The sequence below is a fragment of the Rhea americana genome, unplaced genomic scaffold, assembly GCF_003343005.1.
Source record: "Rhea americana isolate MKP2758 unplaced genomic scaffold, rheAme1 scaffold_406, whole genome shotgun sequence".
NCBI lineage: Eukaryota > Metazoa > Chordata > Aves > Rheiformes > Rheidae > Rhea > Rhea americana.
In genome coordinates, this window is record NW_028186542.1 from 226,633 (window position 1) to 251,396 (window position 24,764).

The 24,764-nt window shown below is 43.2% G+C and overlaps 1 protein-coding gene across 5 annotated transcripts in view; it reads left to right on the forward strand.

Moving 5' to 3' along the window:
- Nucleotides 1-24,764, forward strand: part of PLEKHG4 (pleckstrin homology and RhoGEF domain containing G4) — a 103,952-nt gene that overhangs the window by 33,277 nt on the left and 45,911 nt on the right. For all 5 annotated transcript variants that reach the window (XM_085314529.1, XM_085314531.1, XM_085314530.1 and 2 more), the window contains 7 exons: nucleotides 2,605-2,820; nucleotides 7,004-7,127; nucleotides 8,214-8,307; nucleotides 13,285-13,371; nucleotides 15,145-15,261; nucleotides 19,784-19,882; nucleotides 21,913-22,061. In XM_085314529.1, coding sequence (XP_085170655.1) covers nucleotides 2,605-2,820; nucleotides 7,004-7,127; nucleotides 8,214-8,307; nucleotides 13,285-13,371; nucleotides 15,145-15,261; nucleotides 19,784-19,882; nucleotides 21,913-22,061 — 886 coding nt within the window. The remainder of the gene's footprint in view (nucleotides 1-2,604; nucleotides 2,821-7,003; nucleotides 7,128-8,213; nucleotides 8,308-13,284; nucleotides 13,372-15,144; nucleotides 15,262-19,783; nucleotides 19,883-21,912; nucleotides 22,062-24,764) is intronic.

Below are 24,764 nucleotides of genomic sequence, written 5' to 3' on the forward strand. Positions count from 1 at the left end.
CAAGTGTTTTGTGGTAGGGATTTGAAAATTTCCACTGGTTTGATTTAGAAAAATCTCACTGCTGTTTTCCCCCGTGTGACTAGTTTTCAGGACAAGTGAATTTTGGGGCTTTGCAGATCTGGAGAAGTTCTTATGCTTGGGGGTTGGAAATAACTTGATATTTAAGAAACTGTATGAAAAGCCACTTCGAGGTGTATTCAGCAGCACCTGCTAGGGCATTACAGTCCTGCTCTTTTGTTAATATGTGATGTTACCACAGATGATATTGGTGCTGGGACAGTTGCAGGGAAAGTGGTAATGTCTCTTTGAAATGCATAGAAGCAAATCCTCCTCTACCACTTCCTTAACCTCAGGGAAAGGTGTAACGTACAAATGTGTCAAAATTCAGATGTCCCAGTTGTCAATTTGATTTTTGATGTAATCCTCCGCATTCTACAATTTCAACTTTAAGTAAGTTCCTCCACCCCTGCTTACAAATAACATAAATAATATGCCTGTGCCTGTTGAGAGGGAAGTGGGGACTGCCAATCTAACTGGGCCACTGAAGCTTGTCTTGTTTGATCTCTGTAGCCTGGGCAAGATTTAGGTAGTTTGGAGGCAATACTGCTCCAGTGAGGTTAGCTTGAGGCAAAAGGCTCTAGCACCAGAACCTTGTCTGGTGGGTTGAACAAGGTGTTTCTTTCTTCTAGCTTTAAGTAACTGCCACTTCATTCCTAAGAGATATCAATGGCAGAGCCGCCATATACATTTATGCCCTTCTCTTGTGTGGGTATGGTAGTTCCTGTATAGCCATGATCCCCTTCTGGTCCTTTTCAAATACTGTCTTTTGGTTCCCTTTGTAGACTTTCTTCTTTTAATGCCTATTTCTTTTCTACGTATTGTATGGCCTGGCGATAAGCCCTGCCTTGCATCTCTCTAGGAGATGTTCCCCCACAGAGTCTGTCAGCCTGTGAAACCTTTGTGGCTTTGGCTTGTCTTGCTGGTCTTCCCAGATTCCCCATTTATGGTAGATCTGTGCACCTCTAAAATGTCACTTTGGTAAGATCTAGCAGCATGTCCAAAACAACTGACCTCATGCATCACTGGAATATAGAGGCTGAGGTAGTATTAGGAACAGAATCAAACTCTGATGTGGCCCAAAGCTGTACAGAGCCCTCAGGCCATTACCCCGGTTTGTATGGTCAGATGCAGCGCATRCCAAATTGGGTTTCAAGGGTGCTCCGTGGAGGGGGCATCATGATGAGCAGATACTCCACGGTGGCCTGGCTGTGGATCCCTGGAACCTATCTTGATTCCCTCCTGTTGCCTGGTACTTTGCAGAGTAAGCTATGCTGCTTAGGGCACCTTGCTCACTCACCTGCAGCAGTTTTGAAAACAGTTTGGGCTGAGCCTCAGCCTGTACATCTCCCTCACTGCTAAAACTTATGCTGAAAGCCACTTCAAGAACTACTTTGTTCCTAGTCCTACTCTTTAATGAGGTATTTGAGTATTAGTAAATAAACTGAGTCAAGTGTCAGCAGTGTTGACGCAGCAGAAAGGTAGGATTGTTTGAGTCAATTTTAAGCAGCAATTAAAATGTGTGACTTCTAGCAAGCAAGTAAACACTCCACTCTTCATTTTTTCTGAAGAAAGGTTGGTTTTTTTTGGGGGGGGGGTAGATATTTAAGGTAGATATTTGCGGTGAGGTATAGCCGTTATTCTCTGGTATGTATTTCTGCCAAACAGAGGGATACCCTAGCTATGTACTTAGGTTATTAAAGATGTATACATATGTATAAGAATTATAGTTCTTATAATGCTGGGAAATGGGGAACAATACTTCTTACATTGGAGTGGAGTTTTTCCTCTCTTCATCTACTTTTACATGAAAATTAAAACTCAAAATGAGGAAATCAGCATTAGTTCTCCTGCAGTTATTGAGATACTTAATATTGGATGCAAGTGATTCTCAAAACTTATGCTTTCGAGCTGAGGTGTCCTGCAAAGGAAACATTTCCTCTGGTTCTCAAACAGAGCTGATTGGTCTAGTCATCCTGTTCTTCAGGGTTTTAAAGTAGGTTTTTGCCTTTCACATTAACTGTTAGTTTAAAAAATCTGGAAGAGAAGAACCAGGTCTCTGGCTAATTCCCAGCTAATTTGTCAACCTTGAGTCAACTTCTTATTTTCAAGAGCTAATAGGAATGTGTTGGAGGGGGGGTGGGGAGGGGCATTCTGCACCAGTAGAGCAGCATTCCCTGTCAGGAGCTGGTTTATCCCTTCAGCGTACTCAAGCTTTTGGAGCTGAGAAGGGACTTCCAATGCTCCAGATTTTCAGGCTGCCAGCAAACATGCACTGCTKGATATGTTACCTTTAAAAATGACCTTGAGTACAGGAATCCAGATCTTAAATGAGTTGGAACTTCAAAATTCACAATAAACTGGTTTATTTTTTCCCTTTTTTTTTTAAGGGGAACATCAGTGTTGTAACATGCCTAGTACTGGCAGTAGGAATGGAAGAGCTGTGGGGCACAGTGGCAGGGGCCATGTCCCTCCCCAGCCTGAGATTTACCTGCCACCTTTTGAATGAAGCTGTRTTCTAGCCTCTAACTGCTGCTTGTCTTGCAGGGATGGTGTCRGAAGGGGTAGAGACAATAAAAGAAGCAATTGATTCAAATGTGTTGAAGCCAGGGGGTAGAGTGTGTGCCTTACTGGAAACCTCGACAGTTGTTACTCCTCTGATGCCCCCAGCCTCTGGGACTGCCTGGGGTGGTCGGTCTGCCCCCACCATAGTCAAGGATGTGAACCTAGAAGTGCTCAAGAGTGGTGTTGCCTGCCTGCCTGGTGAGTAGCTGAGCCAAAGTGGGCCTGGGAAGGGTGGTGGTGTGGGAGGGCAATGGAGATGCCCTTCTGTTTGCAGCAGTGCAAAGACTGGTGTGAATCCTGTTCCTTTCAACCCAAACCTCTCTAGAAGCAAAACTTCATGAATTCTCTAAACTTTCTGGGTGGGAAAGACAGGAAGTGGAACTTTCTTGAAAGTTGTCTTAACTTGCTCCCAAGAGTCTTAGAAGGTTGACTAAGCAGTTATGAGTCAGAAGTGGCAAATCAAATCTATAAGCTCATGCTAGCAGTCCAAAAGGACAAGAGTGAGGATCCAGCCAGTGATGGGCTGGTGGGCCTGACATCAGATCTAGTCAAGACAATAGGAATCTGACTCACTTGGTAGAGAAGAGTGATAAGATAAGCTAATTAAAGAAATATAGAAGATGCTAATTGACAGGGCTCTTGTAAAACCAGTTTTGTTCTTTGTAATTATAAGTTTGGTTGATTAAATGTAGTTGCATAAATACATTTTTATAAAACGTTTGATTTTGTGCTGCCTAGCATAATGTTGAAAGGAATATCTCAGTGCAGTACAGATGAGCAACATGTGGGATGAATAGAAGCATAGCTAAATAGCAGATGACAGAACTAGCTGTCAAGGGAAGACTTCCCAGAATTGTTCTGCCAGGGTCAGTTGTTGGTTTAACATTATTCAGTGTGTGTATCTAATGTGGTAGCAAGTATCAAATTGCTGTAGATAAAACTTCTGKATGGGACAAATATTGTTAGAGTGGTAAACAAAGCTGAGGCTGTTAGAGCAGCCAGTATTGTCTGACATGCAGGGACCAAACAAGAGGTCTGTATTTAACCAAACATCGAGTTAATCTACTTCTGCAGTGCTGTAGTGAGAAATGGAGCCATTCGTTCGGCARCATTTGCTTAAGCAGCCTGTGCTGGCTTACTTCCTTCTGTAGCCAGTTAAGAACAGATCAGGAAGGAAGGTCCAGTGCAGGTCAGGAAGACAGCTGTATTCAGTCAGCTCGGCAGCCACATTTGAGTTCAAAATTGTCCTGAGAGCAAAAAAGCCAGACAGACCTGCCTAGTGCAAAGGGGATGGGAAAGAGAGCGGAACAGCAGCACAATGTATTTTCGTACTGAGGACCGAGGCTGCAAGACCAATTTTGACCTCAAGTGTGTAAAGGAGAGGGAATGACTAGTTAGATTAAGAATGTGATTTTACCTCTGTGTACTTGTTGGTGAAACCTCTCAAGTACTTTGGGCTGTTCAGAACAGTGTTTTCTTCAGTCCTCGTTTTCTTCTAATGTCTTTATTCTGAAAGAAAATGGTGAAAACTGGAGGTGGTACAGAAGAGGGCAACAACACTTTCGTGCAGCTGAAGTGAATGCCTTATATGAGAGACTTGAAGGTTTGTTTATCTTATTAGAAATATGATTGAGAATGAGGTGAAAGACCTCATAATTATGAAAATRAAAGACTGAATAAGAGACTTTTTCTGTATTCTGGGAAAAGGTGGAATGGGAAACCAAGTGTAGAGGTAAGTTCTGATACATTCAAATATATAACTTTGCATTGGTAGATAAATTGTTAATAGAAATTCTAGAGGAGGATTTTTAATCTCCTGGTCTGCTRATCAGACTGGATGTTTTTATGGTGCATACCTCAGCCAGACAAATTACTGATTTTGAGAGAGGAGTCATTATAGGAAACTTACTGCCCTTGCTACATAAGAGGCCTGACTAGATGATCTAATATTTTAGTGGTTCCTTTGGACTTTAAAATTGGAATCTGTGACAAGTGTTAAACAAGTCAAATGCATTTGAGTATGGGTGTGGGGGGCATCTCGCGTGATGGGCACTTGTGAAATGCATTGAAGAAACAAGGTTTGGATTTATGCCACTTCCAAGGGAACTTTGGTCTAAGGGAGAAATAACATTTTCTATAGAAGCAGTATTGGACTGTTAAACAACTTCTCTCATGCATGAGGATTGCCTGCAGAAATGTAAAAGGACAGATCCCTGAAGGAATGTCCATATCGTTCAGTTAAAAGATTAGTGTTACACATGGTAGTAATATGATAATTACATTAGGAAGGATGAATTTTATACAGAATAGGAAATAGTAACTAATTAATAAACTAATAACTGATGGAATTAGGAAGAAATTTTCCTTTTAGAAGTGTTTCATTCGTGTAGTCTACTCTTGAATCATTTGGTTCAAATGACCACTGTTGGAGACTCAGCCTTGATAGCTGTAGTTGCTTTTTTGAGTTGAGCAGATAATTCCCAGGGTCCTACATACAATACATGCAAGTAAGAGCTTTAATCAAGTTCTGCTAGTACCCAGCCTTCCTGATGAACAGAAGATGATGCTTCAGAGTAAGAAAATTTCTACTGAACTTGGTTATTGATTTTGTAAGATAAGGGGTTCATCAGAAAAAAAGAAAAAAGGCATAATGTATGTTAATAAACCATTTCTATTTTCTCCACAGGTCTTTGGTTGTATAGKGTCCAGAGTACCATACTTCAAGAGTAGTAAAACTGCTGCTGAGTGACGCATACAACCAAAACTTTCAACTCTACTGTTAGCAGAAGAAAGTCTGTTTAACAGTTCTGATCCCTACTAGAGAGAAAGCCCTGCTTTTAAATTTTGCCTATCTGTATCTTTGGCCCTCAATCAGGTCGCATCCTAGGGACAGATTGAGATCACACTAGGGAAGTTTTCTGTGCTTCAGGCTGTCCATCTGTATCTATTTTAGCTATCAACTCACATACTTGCCCCTAGGATGGGGAAAGAAGTCCAGGACAGTGACTTTGCCTGGTACCAATAAAGTACAGATGAGATGGAAAAGCATAGCTTTCTTTAGGCCTCTGATTTTGTTTTGTTCTTGGGAATTTTCTTTTCTCTCATGCTATTTGTATGCCAGGAAATGACTTCTGTTTTTGTGAATTACTTTTCACACAATAGAGGTGTGGTCCTTACTGTTATCCAGATCACTTATCTGCACAGTGACGTGCAGGATTGCAAAATGCTGGTCACTTGACCAGACAAAATCCACAGGCCTTGCCTGCTTTCTGAATGGTGAAGACAACTCTGTCTCTGAACTGGTGTGTCCAGCTGCTCTTTATAGGTCCTTTGCATCTGGAGTGTACGTTGGACATAATTCCAGAAGCATTGCTTTTGTGTTTTTCCCTTTTTGGCTTTCATTGCRTGTCATAGCTAAAGCCCAAAGTCAGAATAGCATTTAGTTTTGGGAGCTCCTAGAGTGGGCTCAATTCCCATGATAAGCTGTATCTGGGGTTTGGGGAAGTGGAGGGCAGGAAACAGTTTTCATGGCTAACTGAAGCAAAGGGCTTTCCCCTGCTGCAGTACATCACAGCTCGGCTGTGTTGCCCATACTGTACCTTACCTGTTCCCTGCACACTGAACCAGCTCTGAAACTAATGAAAGCCTGACACCATCTCTGCCCTTCTCACAGCTGCAGGGAGGTGCTTGATCTTGTTAACATGTCATTCTGCAAACCTATCTGAATGCTCTCTGTCCAACAGCAGTCAGCTAGCAAAATAACCATCCTGTGGAGGGCTAGGGGAATGAGAACATGTGGGTCTGAGCTGTACTGCTTTGAGATGGRCCATGCTTTGCCCTGGTCACTGTTGTCAGTACCTGCAGCATATAGATAGCATGGTGGTGTTATCTGGACCTCTTTTGCTCCTTGACTGCCCTGGAGCAGTACAGAGCTTGTTTCTGGCGGGTAGGACAGGAAAGAAATGRGAAGTCGCCAGAGTGTATGTGGTTGTAATGGGATCATGCGTAATATTGTAACACAAGGGAATGTGAGATTGTCTGTCTTGGGCCTGTAAGATTCTTTCTCTTCTCAAAAGCCAATGATAGGATTATCATTAGTCAGCTTCATATTTTGTGAAGAATGTATTTTTGCATAGAAGAGGGCAGTCCAAGTTCACTCTGAGAGAAGGACAAGTAGAGCTCAGCTACTTCACTCTTGGGCAGCAGCCAGGTGCTTTGGAAGTGTATTTATAGCCCACTGTGATCTGCAACATATGCTATCTCTAGCTCTGTAGGGTATTTTAGGGAATGTGATAAGGGTGGTAGTAGGAGTCTCCAAGACATGTGCCTGCAACTAGAATTTGGTAGTTTGACTTTCTCTTATGACATTTTTCTTTTACAGGTACCAGAGATAAATCAGGACGTGCAGTGGCCATAATAACAACAAGGAGCACAGCTTGGTTAAACCCCCACTGCAACACCGACGAGCTTGTACGCCTCCTCCTATACCTTCACAGCATCCCCAGGTTTGTGATACTCACAGTCTGACAGAGGGGACAGCTGCTGCCTCCTCCACTTTGTCTTTTGTTGTTGTGGAAGCTGAGGCAGTGAATGGAACAGGCTGTCTTTACTGGCATGGGAAGCTGGTCCAGACAGTCCTAAAATTGTGTAKGTGAGAATCTTCTGCTGAGACAAACTGGCTTGTGTACACTAAGCATTTTGGCTGTGCTGTGTATGCCTTGTGCACATGTCGTGAAAGAATTAGATATGCATTGAATGTTTTCATGCATTATCATAAATCTAAACCATTCTTGCTGTTCTTCATTAGCTCAGAAAAGGTGATTTGGGAGTGGGATGCGGTAGTCGTCATAACAAAGTGCTAAAAAATGGTCTTGGACGGCCACCTCCAAGCTGAGAGGAGGGAGGCTTGAGGAAATCTGGCCTGGCATGTGGCTGACAATCTTTTTTGGAGACTGCAGGATGGAGTTCGCTACAACTACTCTTGCACCACTGTGGTAGACTCTCTGCCCCAGCTCTTCACACACTCTACACAGACTTTTAGATAATTAAAGTACTAAGGTAAAACTAACTCTCTGTCAGTGAATTTGAAGCCTCTAAACCACTGATTTCTTAAGAGAGCAGAGTTGACCCATGAGAGGGTTTCTGTTAGTTGTGCATTGTTTCTTATGCTTCTCTCTTAGCATCCAGTACTGGGCAAGGTCTTTGGGTATGGTCCAGAATGGCAGTTGCTTTGAAGTAGTGTGGGTAAACCCAAGCTGTTCCAAGTGCACTTAGGAAGGACTGGTTTTCTGTGTGGATTACCCAGAGAGGAGATCAGCATCTCTTTACTGAGGTGTCCTGGGAAATGGAAAAAGGAAAGTCAGATGGAAATAGCAAAGTAAAAACTGAGCGATGCAGGTGATGTTTTCCATTTTTATATTTTGATTAAGAAAAGGTGGCCAATTAGTTGCCTGTCCTTACAAAGCTGTAATATGTTTTTTGTTTGTTTTTTTTTTGTTTGTTTTTTTTTACCCTGCCATGTCTGAGGATTCTGTTTCAGTAGCGTTGGTCCACTTGTGACAAATTTGGCCTCTTTTTCTCTGTCCTTGCAGACCAGAATGTCAAGCTTTGGGCTTGACTGTGCTTGTGGATGCTCGTCGCTGTTCACCAGTTCCTGCTATCTTCAAGGCATTCAACATACTGCAGGTGAGCCTTTATCTTGGGCAAAGGAGCACTAGTTTCTTTGGCTTGTTGTCTTAGTTGGATGTTATGTCTCCATCTGCCACTTATGTCTCCATCTGCCACCTGGCTTTCAGTTGTCTTTGGGAGGTGGAGTTATGCATCCAGCCCTATTAAGGGAGCATGACTTGGACTTCCCAGGCTGCAAACRAGGTGAAAAACCCAAGCAAGTCTGAGTTAGGAGTGAGCCCTCCCTCACCTTCAGATTTTCTTGTCTCTGCTGGGAAGAGCCCCATACATGTCTAAATGCTGTCCATGATAATGTGCTTGGGAGATATTGTCCACTGCACTGAGAAGCTGTAAGAAATATACAGGGATCGTTACCCACTACAAAGAAGAAGAAAGGCAGAGAAGAAAAATAGGCAGAGTGGGAGGAGGACTGCTTGTCATACCAGGTGGAAAAGCACATGCAGCTGTTGATGTGGATGTCAGTGAATGATTGGAATCAGACATGCCGTAACTCTATATTGCTTCAGGTCAAAGGCTTTTCATGTCAGTCACTCAGAAAGCAAGTGGGTTGTGTTGCCACTGGTCCCAGATTACTTCCATCTGCTGCTATTAGAAAGCCAAAGGAAATGCTGGGTTGTAGCTATGACTAATCTCATTTAAGCAGGTGTTCCTTTAAATCAGAACTTAGGTCTCTCAGGATTCAAACTCTGCAAACTGGAACAGGGCAATATTTTAATGAAGATGGTGTCTGTGTGGTTTATGTGCTTGGGGCTGAGTCAGAGGTCTGCCCTCCTCTTTCCAGGGCTGGGTGGAGTTGTGAGCTGTGTCAGTGCACTCATTCTCTGTGGTGGAGGAGTAATCTGGTGCTCAGTGCTACAGAGGTAACAAGCACTTTCTATTTTATGCCATGGCAGTAGGTTTGCCGAAGCTTTTAAATGTTTTGCTGCCCATGTAGGTTGCATGGCCATATCTTAGTGGGATGATTTAGAAATCAGCAACATGTTGAGACATGGTACTATTGGACCACAGATGAATCCTCAGTCTCATACAGCATGGCAGGAATAAAGTCATTCTAGCCTTAAATTTCCTACTCTCTGGAGGATAGGGAGTGGGGGGGAACGCTTTCTGCACTTCCTGGGTAAGATTCTGTCTTTTTGGCTCCAAGCAGCTCATTATCAGGGTGATGCAACAGGTAGTTGACAGGGGATAATGTACTAGACAAGAGTGTGCACTGCTAGAGTTGAATATGTGTTCCAGGTAACAGTAACTGACAGAGGCTAATCACTCTGCTTGTCGTTTGTTGGTCCTTACCCTGTCTCCTATGCACATTCCATAAAGAAGATCTATTCAGGTAGCTTATTGTCATGCACAGAGATAATCCCTTGGCTTCTCTGAGCCTTTTGGAGATCCTTAACRTTTACCACTGATTTCCCTCTCTGGTCCCACCATAGCTTTGTCATCTGCTCTGAAATGAGGACAGAGAACTGTAGAAAACTGATGATAACTACAGCTAGGCAAGATAGGCTTTCTAGAATACAGCAAGATTCATTGGCCAGTAGATGCAGAAGCATAGTCAGTATGTTTTACTTGCAAGGTYTTTTGATTACAGAACAGACCATCTTGGGGTCCTTTCTGAAATTCCTGACACATCTCCCAGTATCTCTTGATTTCTGGCGGACCGTCTCTGCAACTCATCTGTCTGCCGTTCTGCTGTGTCCATGAACAAGACTTAAATTACATGGCTTTTTGAAGCCTGCTCTGGACGTGTTGGTGAAATCTGTTAAATGTTGAGATCTGGTGTTACTTGTTCAGTTTTGAAGGGATGCTTTCCTCTTGACTTAACAATGAAGTGCACTGCTTCACAGTAACTAAGAAATGGATCAGATGACCTAATATGCAAAGTCCTTTCCTGTCTACAGTTCTCAGATGTGTTAACCCTGTAGATCCTCTCTGGGAAGTGAAGATCTTGATCCCACAGGTCTCTGCRTTGGAATCTTTCAGTCTGAGGAAATACTATTTCTGCTTTTCCACCTTTAAGGAATGAATGTATGAGTGGAATTTTTTAGGTGCTAATAGACAACTTCTGGTACTTGCAGCTAGCTTTCCCTGTAGCACTTGAGACTGTGTTGCTCATTTAGAGTCACCTAGTGAACTGATGACAATTTCTCATCCCRTATGCCTCAGGGCAAGGGGAGTTGGGTTCTGCAAGGCTTTCTTCCATCCTTTTTAAGAATATGGGTAGAGGGACACTGCTGGAAATCTTTTTCTGTCCCAGACAGTACTGGGAGTAGAGGCAGGGGAGGCAGAATGAAGTGCTACAGCAGAACTACCTCAGGAAGGAGCAGGAGAAACTCTGGCAGCTTTGTATGGAGACGGAGGGAAATGCACAGGGTATACATGCTGCGAGAATGGATGATGCTTGTTCCTGTGGGAGGCTGCATAATGAGCAGGGATTTGTGCAGAGGTAAATGCTGCTGAGAGATTTCATCACAGGTTGTCACCAGATAGCTCAGTGCTCCAGGAGCTGTGAAGCCYGCTCAGAAGAAATTTGTCTTTCAACAGTGTTGGGCCAGTGTCTTGGTCAGTGAGCAGGCTGGGCACTGCTGGTGGAATGTGTGGGCTGGACTTCAGCAAACAAATGCCTGCAGGATTTTCTTCTGCCTGAGTTTTTATAGAGTAAGATTCTAGTTTGTTTTGCATGCCAGTGCAAGTGCTTAATCCTGTAATCTGCTGCATCTGCATGTTGGATTGGGTGGGGAAAAGTGTGCTGTGAAGACTAAGAGATACACTAGCAGTTCAAAGCAGAAAGCTTCTTTATAAGCCTTGCTGTTCAAGGGGTATATTTACATATTCTGTTATAGGAAAAGTACTGAGGACCTTGGCCTGATGTTAAAGACCAGGGACGTCCTGTTACCCTATTAGTGCTCACTTCAAATGAGACTAAGTGTGGTAATATGAGTCTGCCACATCTGCATGGACATTCCTGGCAGACCTTCCTTCAAGTTGTACCAGGGTTGTTAAGTCTGGCCGTTGGCTTTCAACTGGGCTTTCTGAGCTCCTGTTGATGTTCCTCTATCCTATGCTGTCTACATTGGGCCTGTTTGGAGAGGTGAGGAGCTCACTTAGATGTGTGGGACTCTATTTCTTTGCTTCTAGGTAACTGGTCTTGTTAGCAAAATGTAGTAAGAGATTGTGTGAAAAGCTGCAGAAAGTTTCTAGGAATAGCATCCAGCTGCCTCCTGAATCTCACTTGTGAACTGCTTTAGTCCACTTGCATGGATCTATCAGGGCTGGATAAGACTGACTGACTTCTCTTCTACTGTTTACAGAAAAAATATATGGTGGAAAATACTTGGTTGCTTTGGGAATACTTTTTTTGCTTGGTTTGGAAAACCTTAAACTTCTCCTCTGACTGCTTTGTTTGTGAATGGTTTTTCAGACTGTTTTTAATAGTAACAAACAAACATTTGGCTCTTGTTGTAGCCTTGTGTTACGCCATCACTGCCTTTATTCCTCACTCAAATTGCTACATTTGTACCTCTCACAACTCTGTTGGAATAGAAGAGGGGTTGTGAAAAAAGGAATTTATTAAATATTCAGTGCCATGACCAGTCTTGAAACTGTGGCTGGTCTTTATCCCTCAGTACTTCCCARCAGACAAATTCAGAGCTGCTGATACACCTATAATTTCTCTCCATCCTCTCTCCAGATGCACTTTAGTATTTACCTAACCCAGTGGAATTATGTAATACTTTTTTTTTTGGCCTTTGATCAGTGTTCAAATAACATTGAATGTGTGAATAGCTTGTTTTGAAGAAACAAATTTAGTTCAGATTTGAGAAAACCAAGCACCTCTTACTGTTTTGGGAGGTGTTTCAGTTTAGGTTTAGTCTTGCCCATGCAGAAGGATCCTTTTTTAGCATTAGGTGAGAGAAACATCTTCTCCTTTGCTCTGAAATCTCTCCTGCTGCTTTCATTTGTAGAAYTGTGTCTTCTTGTATTGGCATCATTTCTTAATTGCTGTACTGGTTGCTGTGTCAGGTTAAGTGGCTCAAGTGATTATGACTCCACTGCTCATATCTGATATTAAACCTTAAACGGTGTTAGAGCATGTATTTCAACAGAGCTCTCTTGTTGCCATGGCCTGTGCATGGCAGATTCCTTACAGCTGGAGCAATACCAAAAAGGTTTTTTTGCCTGACAGTTTTTTTTCCRAGATCTTTGCAGAGGCAAAGACTTTCCTATGACATTTAGATGGGATAGCKCTTAGTTAACTGTGTGGAAAGACAACTTACCTAGGCATTCTCCTTGATATCCAGATCTAGGCATCAAGTTTTTAATGACTCCTCTCTCCCTCTAGAATGGATCTTCCTGCTACTTTTCCCTGTTCCTGTTGTAGCTTTCTGTGCCTGTTTCTCACTTCCCTGTAGAGTGCTTCTATAATTGGAGAGCTGCTCCCGGATCACAGAGTTTGAACTACAGCTGCCAGAAATCCCTTGTATTTGGAATTTCTGTCGTTTAGACACTAGCAACAGGATGCAAATCCTTGATTGTGAGTTGGCAGTAAATAAAGACAAGACAACGTTTTTGGCACTGTGGGAAATAAACTTCCTTCAGTTAGGAGGAGTGTCCAGGAAATTACCAGGAAAAAAATGGATGCTGAGCATGGTTCRCTTTTTTTTTCTTTTCTTTTTTTATTCCCCTGAGACATTTCCCTCTATAGAGGGCATTTTTTTTTTAATACAGCCAAGACCTGGGTTCTTTATTGCTTGCTTCAGTACTATAAGACTAATTGATCTGAAACAGATTACCTTCAGGACATAGCATTGGTGCTCTGTAGAACAGCCTTCCCTATAGCTGGTGACTGCCTTCCAGGCTGTGCAAATACCTCTGAAGAATAAATTGCAATTTTTTGCACTGAATTAAAATGAATGATACATTCTCCTTAGTGTGCCAGGCAGCTAGGTAATGGATTTATACTCTCTTCTGCCATAGGACATGGATCCTCATTGTATTCATGGAGTCTTGCTTCTAGTTGAAAGAGATCTCACTTTTCGAATGGAGAAGCCAACAGCAGGACAGGTAAGGGAACCATTTGTGCAGAGGTTGCTGAGGAGCTGCTGATGCCCTGTATTTAACTCTGAACAGTGACTTCTATGTACACTAATACATATTTATTCTCRCATGAAATTAATATAGCTGTGCTCTGTATTTTATGTTTGTGGTCTCTTATGGGTATGGTATTTATGGGGTTTATGCAAGCTGAACGTATCTCAGTGGYGCTGTGTTTCTTTGTTGCTGTGCCCTTCACTAACATGTGCTCCATAAATTCATCAGTCTACTGGAGCCTTTATCTTAAGGCATAGAGTTCTTGTAGTGGGTGGATAGCTGTACTGAGGAGTCCTACCAAATTAACAGTAGTTAAAATGCTTTTCACACCCTCCTATTAGTAAGAGGAAAACGCTTGCTCAGGAGGAGGTCCCATTATGCTAAATCCTGGACTCTATTTTGTGAAGGTACTTGTTGCTTCCTAGGCTTTTGCATACCCCACATGCTTGCTCTCCTCATAGCTGCTGCTGTAAGTGGCTGAGAGACTTCTGCAGAGGGAGAAGAGGAGGTGTGTTTGTGTGTGTTGTTGCCTTTGCAGCTAAAATGTCTGGAAAGGTTAATAGAAGGTGCTAATAGGGGAAAGAAAAACATTACGGCTCACTTTCAGCCCTAGCCAATTCTGAATTGTTTGTGGTGAGTGAACAGAGGATCAGACTTCATCTTAGTCATCTCCTCCTGCTTGAAGAATGTTAGGAGCTGCAAGAGTGGACTTCAAGTCTGTGCCAACTGAAACCCTGTTGACTTCAGAGAGGCCAGCACCTCCCTTTTGACTTCTGTGCATGAGAACATGGTCAATAGTATTGTGTTTGCTTTGGAGAAGGCTGTGTGCACGATGTGCTTCCCTAAAAGGCTAATGGATAACAAATGCCATTAGTCCATTTCCTCTTTGCTCCCATGTGAAAGAATTTGAAGCGAGAGCACACAGAGCTGTGTGCAGGTACATGTTGATGCAGGGAGAGCTACAGGAGACACTATTTAAAAGCACTGAACAAATCCAAAGTGTGTAGGAGGAAATAGAGCAAAGACTAATAAAGACATGGGCATGTGGGAGGAATTGGAAGCAACATCTCCATTTCATAAGGAAGTAGAAACTTAGATGCGTGTAGGGTTAAATGTCTGTATCTTAGTTCCTGGTGCCTGGACTGGTTTCCATGTGCTTTCAGGAACACCTGTCTTTTTCTCTGGTGGGCATAAAATGTTCTGTTGAGATTCTGCAGCTTCCAAGAAGGAAAGTATCTGTGTCAAGATCTGGGAAACGTTTGTGAGCAAACAGTGACTGTGATGATTGGAGAGCTCAGGATAGGGCAGAGGCTGTTCTGTTAGAATGTTTTTCCAAGAAAAACAGGGAAGCTGGGTGCTGGATTTAATTTTTCAAACTGTCCAAACAAATGTGAATTACAGCACAAAGTATGAGCATATGAGGGAGTTGCTGTGCTTATAGTAGGAGGTATTTGCTCTAGAGAAGTCTGATTGTTGCCAGACTTATATCACAGATGTTTCACTTGGTGAAACAGCATGTTGCAGCTTGAATTCCCTCAGGGTTCACCCACTGAACTGTACAACAAGCTGCTCTGAGATTGAGCTGATTTTTCCTTCATATTGCTGATAGACACCAAATGTGTGCCTTGTTTCTATGCAAGGTTAATGGATAAAGAAATGCTGTTTTTTGATAACCTTTCTCTTCGCCACTCTTCAGTGGTCTTTCTCTAATGCAAATATACTTTTGTTTCTTCCATTCCTGTGCAGTTTGAACTTCTCACCTCCATGAAATCCCTCCATAAGCATATAGACAGTTCACAGCTGCCTCTAGAACTAGATGGGACCTTCCCTTACTGCCACCAGGACTGGTTAAGCTTCCGCATGGTAAGTGGGATATGCTGCACCTGTTAATTGCCTCTTTGGGGCTGTCATATGTTCCTAGGTGTCTGAGAGAATAAAAGACATAGTTACTGACTTGAGGCAAGAGAGAAGAGTCCATGAACAGATGAATGCATGAGCATTATAAGACAAGTGATAGTTTTTGTAACAGCCATGTATATGGGTGACAGTATCTGTTATCAAAACKATAATAATACTGTGTTCATAAAGTGTGTTTGACCATATTTTGAAGAGAAGAAGGAAACAGGTTGCTTTGTTTGTGATGTATGGTGGTACTTCTGTTCAGGTGTAGTGTACTTAGAGGCTCAAGGGCAGAAGACTTCTTTAGCACTGGAACAGGTTGCCCAGAGAGGTTGTGGAGTCTCATTCTCTGGAGATATTCAAAGCCTGCCTGSATGCAACCCTGTCTAACATGCTCTAGGTGACCCTGCTTGAGCAGGGAGGTTGGACTAGGTGATCTCCAGAGGTCCCTTCCAACCTTAMWGATTCTGTAGTTCTGTGATTCTTATGCTAATCTCAGCAGAATATGTTAGTATCTTGTTGCCACTAAACAGACAATCAAGCATTTGAGAATAATAAAAATGGTTAGATTCCTGGTTTTTGGAGCAGGTTCCCCAGASTATTCAAAGAGCTCCTTAGCGAAATCATAGAATGCTAATTGCTAAGGTTGGAAGGGACCTCTGGAGATCATCTAGTCCAACCCCACTGCTCAAGCGTGGTCACCTAGAGCATAGAGAGGTTGCATCCAGGCAGGCTTTGAATACCTCCAGAGAAGGAGACTCCGCAACCTCTCTGGGCAACCTCTTCCAGTGCTTTGTCACTCTCACAGTGAAGAAATTCCTCCTCACATTCAGGCGGAACTTCCTGTGCTTCAGTTTCTGCCCATTGCCTCTTTTCCTGTTGCATGGTACAACTGAAAAGAGTTTGTCCCMATCCCCTTGACACCCTCCCTTCAGGTACTTATACACATTGACAAGATCCCCCCTCAGTCTTCTCTTCCCCAGGCTGAAGAGGCCCAGCTCTCGCAGCCATTCCTCAGAGGGCAGGTGCTCCAGCCCTCTGATGATCYTCATAGCCCTACACTTGCCTCTCTCCAGTAGCTCCATGTCTCTCTTGTCCTGGGGAGCCCAGAACTGGACACAGTGCTCGAGATGAGGCCTCMCTAGGGCTGAGTAGAGGGRCAGGATCACCTCCCTTGACCTGCTGGCAACACTCTTCCTAATGCACCCCAGGAGACCATTGGCCTTCCTGGCCACMAGGGCACATTGCTGGCTCATAGTCAATTTGTCATCCACCAGCACTCCCAGGTCRTTCTCTGCAGAGCTGCTCTCCAGCAGGTCAGCCCCCAGCTTGTACTGGTGCCTAGGGTTATTTTTCCCTAGGTGCAGAACTCTGCACTTGCCCTTGTTGAATCTCATGAGGTTTCTCTCCACCCAGCTCTCCAGCCTGTCCAGGTCTCTCTGAATGGCAGCACAGCCCTCTGGTGTATCAGCCACTCCTCCCAGCTTGGTATCATCAGCAAACTTGCTGAGGAGGCACTCTGTCCCTTCATCCAGGTCATTGATGAAAATATTGATCAGATGGGACCCAGTACTGAGCCCTGGGGGATGCCACTAGCCACAGGCCTCCAACTGGACTCCGTGCCGCTCTGAGCTCTGCCTTTCAGCCAGTTCTCAATCCACCTCACTGTCTACTCCTCTAACCCACWSTTCCTGAGCTTGCCTAGGAGGATGTTCTGGGAGACAGTGTCAAAAGCATTGCTGAAGTCAAGGTACACAATGTCCACTGCTCTCCCCTCATCTACCCAGCCAGGTATTCCATCATAGAAAGCTATCAGGTTGGTGTAGCAGGATTTCCCCTTGGTGAATCCRTGCTGACTACTCCTGATCACCTTCTTTTCCTCCATATGTCTGGAGATGACATCCAGAATGAGCTGTTCCATCTCCTTTCCAGGGATGGAGATGGGGCTGACCGGCCTGTAGTTACCTGGGTCTTCCTTCTTGCCCTTCTTGAAGACTGGAGTGACATTGGCTTTCTTCCAGTCCTCAGGCACCTCTCCAGTTCTCCATGACTTTTCAAAGATGATGGAGGGCRGCCTGGCGACAATGTCTGCCAGCTCCCTCAGTACTCGTGGGTGCATCCCATCTGGGCCCAGGCCCACGGATTTGTGAACATCATGCTTGCCCAGAAGATCTCTAATCCTATCCTCCTCAACCAAAGGAAAGTCTTCCTTTCTCCAGACTTTCTCCTTTGTCTCAAGGCTCTGGGATTCTTGAGGGCTGCCCTTAGCATTGAAGGCTGAAGCAGAGAAGACRTTCAGTAATACTGCCCTCTCTGTATCCAGAGATCTTGTCACCAGAGCCCCCGCCCCATAAACTGCAATCCTAGCAGGTATGAAGTTTTGAAGTTGCTGACAATCTGGTCAGATGCTTCTAGGAACTTTTCTTTCCTCCTTGATTTATATTTCAAGTATTCATCAAAATTGTCATTAAATTTGTACTCTTTAGAAAATGTTTAAGCTAAAAATACAGAGAAGAGAGTTCAGCCCAGTGGAACATTTTATTTCTCTGAGAACTGGCCATGTGGGGCTAGGAAACAAAAGCTTCCCCATTTCTTTTTTGACTATTGTGCTTTTCTCCAGGAGTGTCGTGGGTCAAGAGATCTACAGCGAACCTTACCCAGATGTGGATTAGAGCCAGGCCAAGGTGCGGGGAGGCTCTCCACTAATTGGGAATGTTTGAGCTGGCCGAGGCAGAGCCTCAGGAATAGAGGGGTTGTGACTGCAGCACCAGCCACAACTTACAGAGATGACCCTTGCACAGGGTGCTGCGGTACCAGTCACTCACTAATTATTCATGGCAGGGCTATTGCAGATGTTGCTGGCCATGCAGCAGGGTATATGCAGACTGTTAGCAATCTACAAAAGTGGTGTCTGTGGCCCCATTACCCACCTGTGTATACTAGTGCTGTGGAGGGAGCACTACCCCCATGGATCATGTGGTTAYTGAATCTTTAAAAGCTGTGTTGAGACATGATTTGGCACATTGAGACTAGAAAGGATTAAATCTCTGTAAATCTGCACACAAATTGTCTGTCTTCACATTGCATTTGATTTGCTCACCCTCGTGGGTGAGAGAACCATTGCTTCTGCTTCCAAAAGATTTTGTCTTCCTTCAGCTCTGATTTCACTGCCCAGAGTGGTGCATGGTACACAATACAGCCTATGAAGCTGGTTAAAGTAACACTGTTACCACCACCTTTTTGGTGGCAGGCTTCAGCAGTTAAGCTTAGCATGTAAACAGTGTTAACTCTTCTTTCTCTACTCATGTTAGAATCTGATTTAAAAACTCAAGTCTAAAAGAAATCCTGTGAGCTCCTGCAGATGCAGTAGAGATACAGAAGCCTCACTGAGRTGCCTAGGATAGGATGTGAGACTTACTTAGGTTTATTTGGCAGTGTGGAAGCAGATAAGTTTTGCAAGAGGATATGGATTAGTTTTCTAGACAGACTTGAGAAAAGCCTGAGAGCTGAAATGCACAGTCTGTGCACAAGAATTGTTCTTGAAGGAAATGACGCATGGTATCAGACTACCTCTTGTTCCTGGTTCCTACATTTTAACAAGCAACATATTACCAAAGGAAGGTTGCACAGAGATCAATCTGTATGAATTGCCTATTTGTATGATGGGCTGTGTGTGATAATGACCCACGTGCTCAGCTGCTTTAGATCTACTGCTATGTGGCAAACAACATTTATTTCCTGTCTCGGTGATCTCACCTGCATCCTGCCCACTCATTTGTGCCCACTGGGGCTGTTCCAACATTCCAGACTGGGAATTACTTCAAACAGCTGGGTTTTTTTTGTTTTTTTTTTTTTTAAGAGAGCCTGCTTTGGAATAGATTTTTGTCCCTCCTCTGATTTCAGTGACTAGAAGGTCTGACGCTCCTTAGGCTTAAACTGGTGACTTTCTTAAAGAGTAATCTCTTCAAACCTGTGACATGTTTGTTCTTTCCCAGAAGAGAGAAGGGATTTCAAATTTGTTGGTAATTTAAGGTGTTTAGTTCTAACTGTGGAAGCCTGCCAGATTCCTGAGCTTTAATTTACACTACTCTTAATATGAAGAGGAATGATTTAAAGTATGCAAATTCCAAGAACTTGTTCTAAAGTTTGTTCCTCCAAATGCAGCTCTCKTAATTTATCTTAGTGGAAAATTAGAAGAAGAGCTAATAGTAGAAGAATGTGGATCTCAAGTGTACTGATTTCCTTTTTCTAAAGTATGTCTCAGACATTCTGTGAGCGTGCAATTTGGTAAGGTCTGTATAGAAGCCTTATAAGTACAGAGTGATGCATTTGAAGCCTCTTATGCAGGATGGTGTAACTGAACCCTTGGATTAATATGTTTGATCTTCTCTTGATATCTGTCGTTTTAACCCTCTGGAAGCTGAAAACACAACTTTCTCTTCAGCCTTGAGACAATAAACTCTGCCTTGATCCTTTCCTGTTACAGAAGCTGGAACATTTGCTACAAGGATGTCAAGGTGCTTGTGCCTTCCTCCAGGGAGCCATTTATAATGTGGAATCTGGAAGATTACCAGAAAGAGCTGAGGTAAGCATGTCTTCTGTCAGATGTAGACCTGGGACAGAAGAGAACAGAAGGCTGGATAGTTGCAGAAAAACTTTGTATTTGAAAGCTGATTAGTCAGAACACTGTGCCTCGCTGCAGAGGTGTTGAGGAAGCAGGACTAATAGAATCTAATCCAAATAAAGTGAGAGCACTGTAGAGCCCTTTGGCAGTAGAAGCTGGTTCTCTGATCCCTCAGTGTCATCCCAAGAGACCTCCTCTTGACCCATGAAAGACTTCACAGGAGAGAAAAGAAAAAAAAAAGAGAGAAATGATGGGAGAGATGAGTAATTAGTAGAGACAAAATAGCATTGGTAGGAAATAGAAACACCAAAGAAAGCCAGCAGCTGAGTTCATGGCCAGGCAGGAACGAGGGCAAAGCGCAGGGAACTAGCTCAGCTGTTTTTCGTCTTGCCCTACAGGAAAGCTGTCTGCAATTGAGTTTCTGAGGATATGCCAGTGTAGAATAGAATTGTATTTTTAGCTGTGTCAGGGAGGGATGTTTACATAATGAGGATTCAATCATTTTTCTGTGCAAAGAGCACTGATCTACAGTAGCCCCCGAGAGGTTCTAGGTAGAAATTGCCTTAGAGAAGGTGCTAGACTTACGAAAGTGTGTCTTCTTTCCTCCTCCACTTCTGCTGACCTGGCTGAAGAACCTGTTGCTGAAGGAGGGGAAGTGAGCTTCATGCTAATGCTGATTTTTAGTGAAGAAAAATAACATTATGCTGCACAAATCTTTCCCAGTTTGCTTTACCAGGGAGTGAAGGAGAGAGAAAGATTGGTAAATGAGAACAGATATTTGTTCTCCTTCTGCCACTAACCTGTTCAGTGATTCAGTTAACTGAGCCAATCAGATTGAGGGACAAGATCATGCTGTGCTGGGAGGCTGGATGTAAAGCAGAGACCCTTTAATTACTGTGCTTGCTTGTTGCCAAGACTCGTAATCATGGACGCTGATGGCTAAAACTTAAAAACCTCCTGTCTGAAACAAACAATAGAGATGTCTGTACAATAGCCTGTGCTTTCTGACACCATAAAATTGTGCAAGATGAAAGCCATGCTCTCTGATGTGCAGTTCTGCAGATGTCCCAGGCACTGTGTCATTGTGGCKCTGCAATTGCTGCTTTCTGTTAACAAAAGCAGGAATCATCGTCAAGGTGGGCATGAGGGTGTAGCTGACTACATCAGTCTGTTCCTCTCTGTGGCTCAGGTTCTCTTTGGGCACATCTGAAAGAAATTCTGTAATTCTTATTTTCTGGTTATCCAGGCTTCCTTAGCAATGCTACAGCTCTGTAGCTGGGAGCAGCTTTAGTGGCTCTGGTACTGATCGGCTGCCTCAGGCTCTGCTGTAGTGGATTAGCTTGAATGGTGTAGAATAAAGTTGGATGGCAACATAGTCAGTGTTTGTAAGGCTGCGGTGCTGTGGCACCAGGGTTGCAAAAGTTTAGAAGGGGACAAGAAGAGGGAGAGTATCAAGAACCATTCAGTGTTGTTGCAGACATGTTATGTCCCCTCTTTTTGAGAAGCTGCCATAATAGGAAATTGCTGCCAGCTCTGCACTGAGCAGGAGATGCGATAGTGGCCTGCCTAGGCCTTTCTGCATTCGTGTGTATATCCACGAACCCTTCACATGCACTTTGTCCTACAGTGTGGAGCTCCTCAGATCCAGCTTCTAAGAATCAATAGGAGCTAGCTGTGATTGGAAAACAAGGCTGGAAAGCTTATTCCCACTTTACCCAGCAAATAGAGTGTGGGCAGCGATAGGAATTGAGTTTCAGTTTTATAATGTTTGGGAAAGTATCAAGAGCATAAGGAATGCTGTTTATTGCTTTGGACTTGGTGGGCTTGAGAGAAACAGTTATGGGAGCCAAACTTTCTTTCTTAGGGGTAGGCAAGGCAAAAGGGCTGAGATGTGGTTTGTGTATTTTTTTGATTGGGYGTGGGCTTTTGCTTGTACCCTTATTGCCTGTACATTGCAGTAACTGCTTGTTTCACTCTTGCAATCCCTCCAGGAGGCAGCTGTTTTGCTGAGGAATTACAGGCAGTTGATGAAGAATGTTCTTGAAGATACACGGCTCGTCAAGCTGCAGCTAGAGGGTGGAGCGCTTCTGGCCAGATTGAGGAAGGAGGAGTCTTGCGTCACCCTCACCCATGACTACAGGTAAGCCCTTAGAGAGTGAAGAAGGAAGAGAGAGAGATGAGCAAACAGCAAGCACTGTGAGAGAACCCTTCCTTGGTGTAGGCTAGAGAAYGGTTTCATGTAGTGAGATCTTTACTGAAAACAGTAAAGATGAAAAACATAATGAATTTTACTCTTATATTTTACTTAATTTTACTCTTTACTTGCTGCATCTTTCCAGATCCAAAAGCTTGTCCTTTTCTGACTGGGTGAATTCTCTTAGATGGTTATTTGAGTTCCTTTTCCAAGCCAAATCAGACTCATGTTCTGTAGGGAGAAGRCTGGGTATTTTGTGCACTTCTAAGACATAAACCTTTATTGGCAATGCCAGTGGTGACTGTTTAGGTGAGAGACATTATCAATGTGTGATTTAACACGGCAATCCTTTTGTAAGGCAATTCCCAAAGACTTTAACTGAGAAGAGTACTTCGTGGCTTTAGCAGGCTCTGATCTCCTTGGCATTGGTATAATTTGTACAAATATTCACTGCCTCTTTGCCAAATTGGTATGAGAAGCTGGGGCTGAGAGAAGTCATCGGTTTGAAATCCCTAGGGTGTTGCACAATTCATGTTTGTACTGTTAAAACACCTGAAGTCTATCAGTGTGGAAAGGCCTCTGTGCTATGTGCTATGCAAACACAAGGTAGAAAGACAATCCTTGCACTCAGGAGCTTCCAGCCTGAGCGTCAGATAAATGCTGGCATGTGAATACAAGTAGGGACATAGAAGGTGACAGGGTAGCATGGAATGACTCCATGCATCTGCAGTCTTGTTCCAGTTAACCTTTTTGTTCCATCTCAAGCTGAAAGGTTTTAAAAGAGGGAACTAAGAGAAGATTACAATATTAGCTTTCAGAATTATGTCACCCAGATACAGGAAAATTCTCTGAAAATTCAACAGATGGATGAGAGTACAAATTGCCATGTGTCAGCTGGAGACAGGGATTGGCATGTCAGTGCAGAGTGAGAGAGAAGAGGAAGATGGGGGCAGACCATGTAACAGTTTGCTSTCCCTGCTTGCTCTGCCTCCTGTCGTCAGCTCTGGCAGATCATGTGGACACTATTCTTTGTCCACATGTTTGGACGCTTCTGCTGAAGTACTCTTCTGAATGCAGTTTTGGGCAGGATTAGTAAAATACAGCCTTTTCACCCCAGTATGAYGTGAGAATCATAGATAGTGCTTCTCTTTTGTTGTTATATTTCATTGGTTTGTTTAGACTCCTAAAAGCAGCATTGTCTACAAGCAACAAGCCACTAGAAAGTTTTAGGGTGATGAGAGGATGCTATGCTTTTCGTGTTTTGTTTTGTTTTGAAGTTAAACCTGTGTTCTTATGCAGGGAAATGATCAACTTTGAAACATGATCTGGCAGAGTCCTTAAGGAAAATCCACTGCTTTGATTGCTGTAGCAAGAGCAGGGATGGGGGATACAAGAGTGTTTTGATTACACAGTGTTTGAGTACATGCTATGGCTGCGTAGCATGTTTTCTGTTTAATTAAGTCTGTGCAGGCTATATTCCTTGCCTGACAGTATTTATGGTAGGGGTCAGATATATGAGGCACTATCCAGCCTGAGAAGCAAATATATATATATATAAAATGAGGATATTATTCCTCTTCCAGCCTTGGAGCAGATGCAGAAGTAATAATCCACACAATGTTTTAAATAAGGAAATACCTAACTGCCTTATAGTTCAGATGCAGAGTAGAGGACTAAAGAAGTTTAGTCCTCACTGTTCCAAGTTACTTTCAGATGGGAGCAAGCGCTATCACTTGACTAGAAAACTCTCTGTAAGGCACTGGTTTTAGATTCCCCATGGCTCTGCACTTGCTTGTTTAGCTCTTTTTCTCTAAATTGGTGTGCAGATATTAGAAGTGCTGGACTTTGTTAACTCTGTAAAGGTTTAGGCTTACGTCCATGTTTTTGAAGGCTTCTGTAATGCCTAGGATCAAAGGAGGGTAGTATATTGTAGTTAGGTTAGAAGACTAAAATGGAGTCACTATTGATGTACATGGATCCAAGGCTAAATTTTTTGCTGGTGACATGTGAAAACAGAGTACAAGTGGTTGCATGTGTGCACTCAACGGGACTGAYTGTGTTGCTTTTCTGAACTTTGAATTGTAAGCTTTTGATCAGCACCGAACACTTTAATCCCTCCTGTCCCCCTTCCTCCCAATCTGGTACTTGAAACTAAATTATTTACAGAAGAGGGTCAAATTGTTTAATCCTTCTGAGCCTCCTTTTAGTTCTTGAGTTAATCACATTTTGCATTGTTTTAGTCGTTTCTGTCTTGAGGTGCAAAAGCCTGAGACAAGCAGAAAGTTATGACTGTCAAAACATGTTAGCCTGAAGTTGAAAGGCCAGCTGTGAACAGGTAACTGTCAAAGCATTGCGTTGTAGTGGAGGTGAGATTTGTAACATCATGAGTTTTCTGAACTCTTAACTGTAGGTAACTAAAATATTCCAACCAGAGGTGTGGGGCTAAAGTTAGAATATGCAATTAAAAAAAAAAATTAGAGGCATAAAGAGATTGGTTCAGCTGCACCATCACTGTGGGATTAAAAAAGCAAAAGACTTAATTGCTTCTTTTGCAGAGGCTATATTCTACCAACTTCCCAGCTTTACTTTCTTGCTAGTTTGTAGCTTCACACAGCAAAATGAAAAATGTAAAGTAGTAAGAATAGAGAC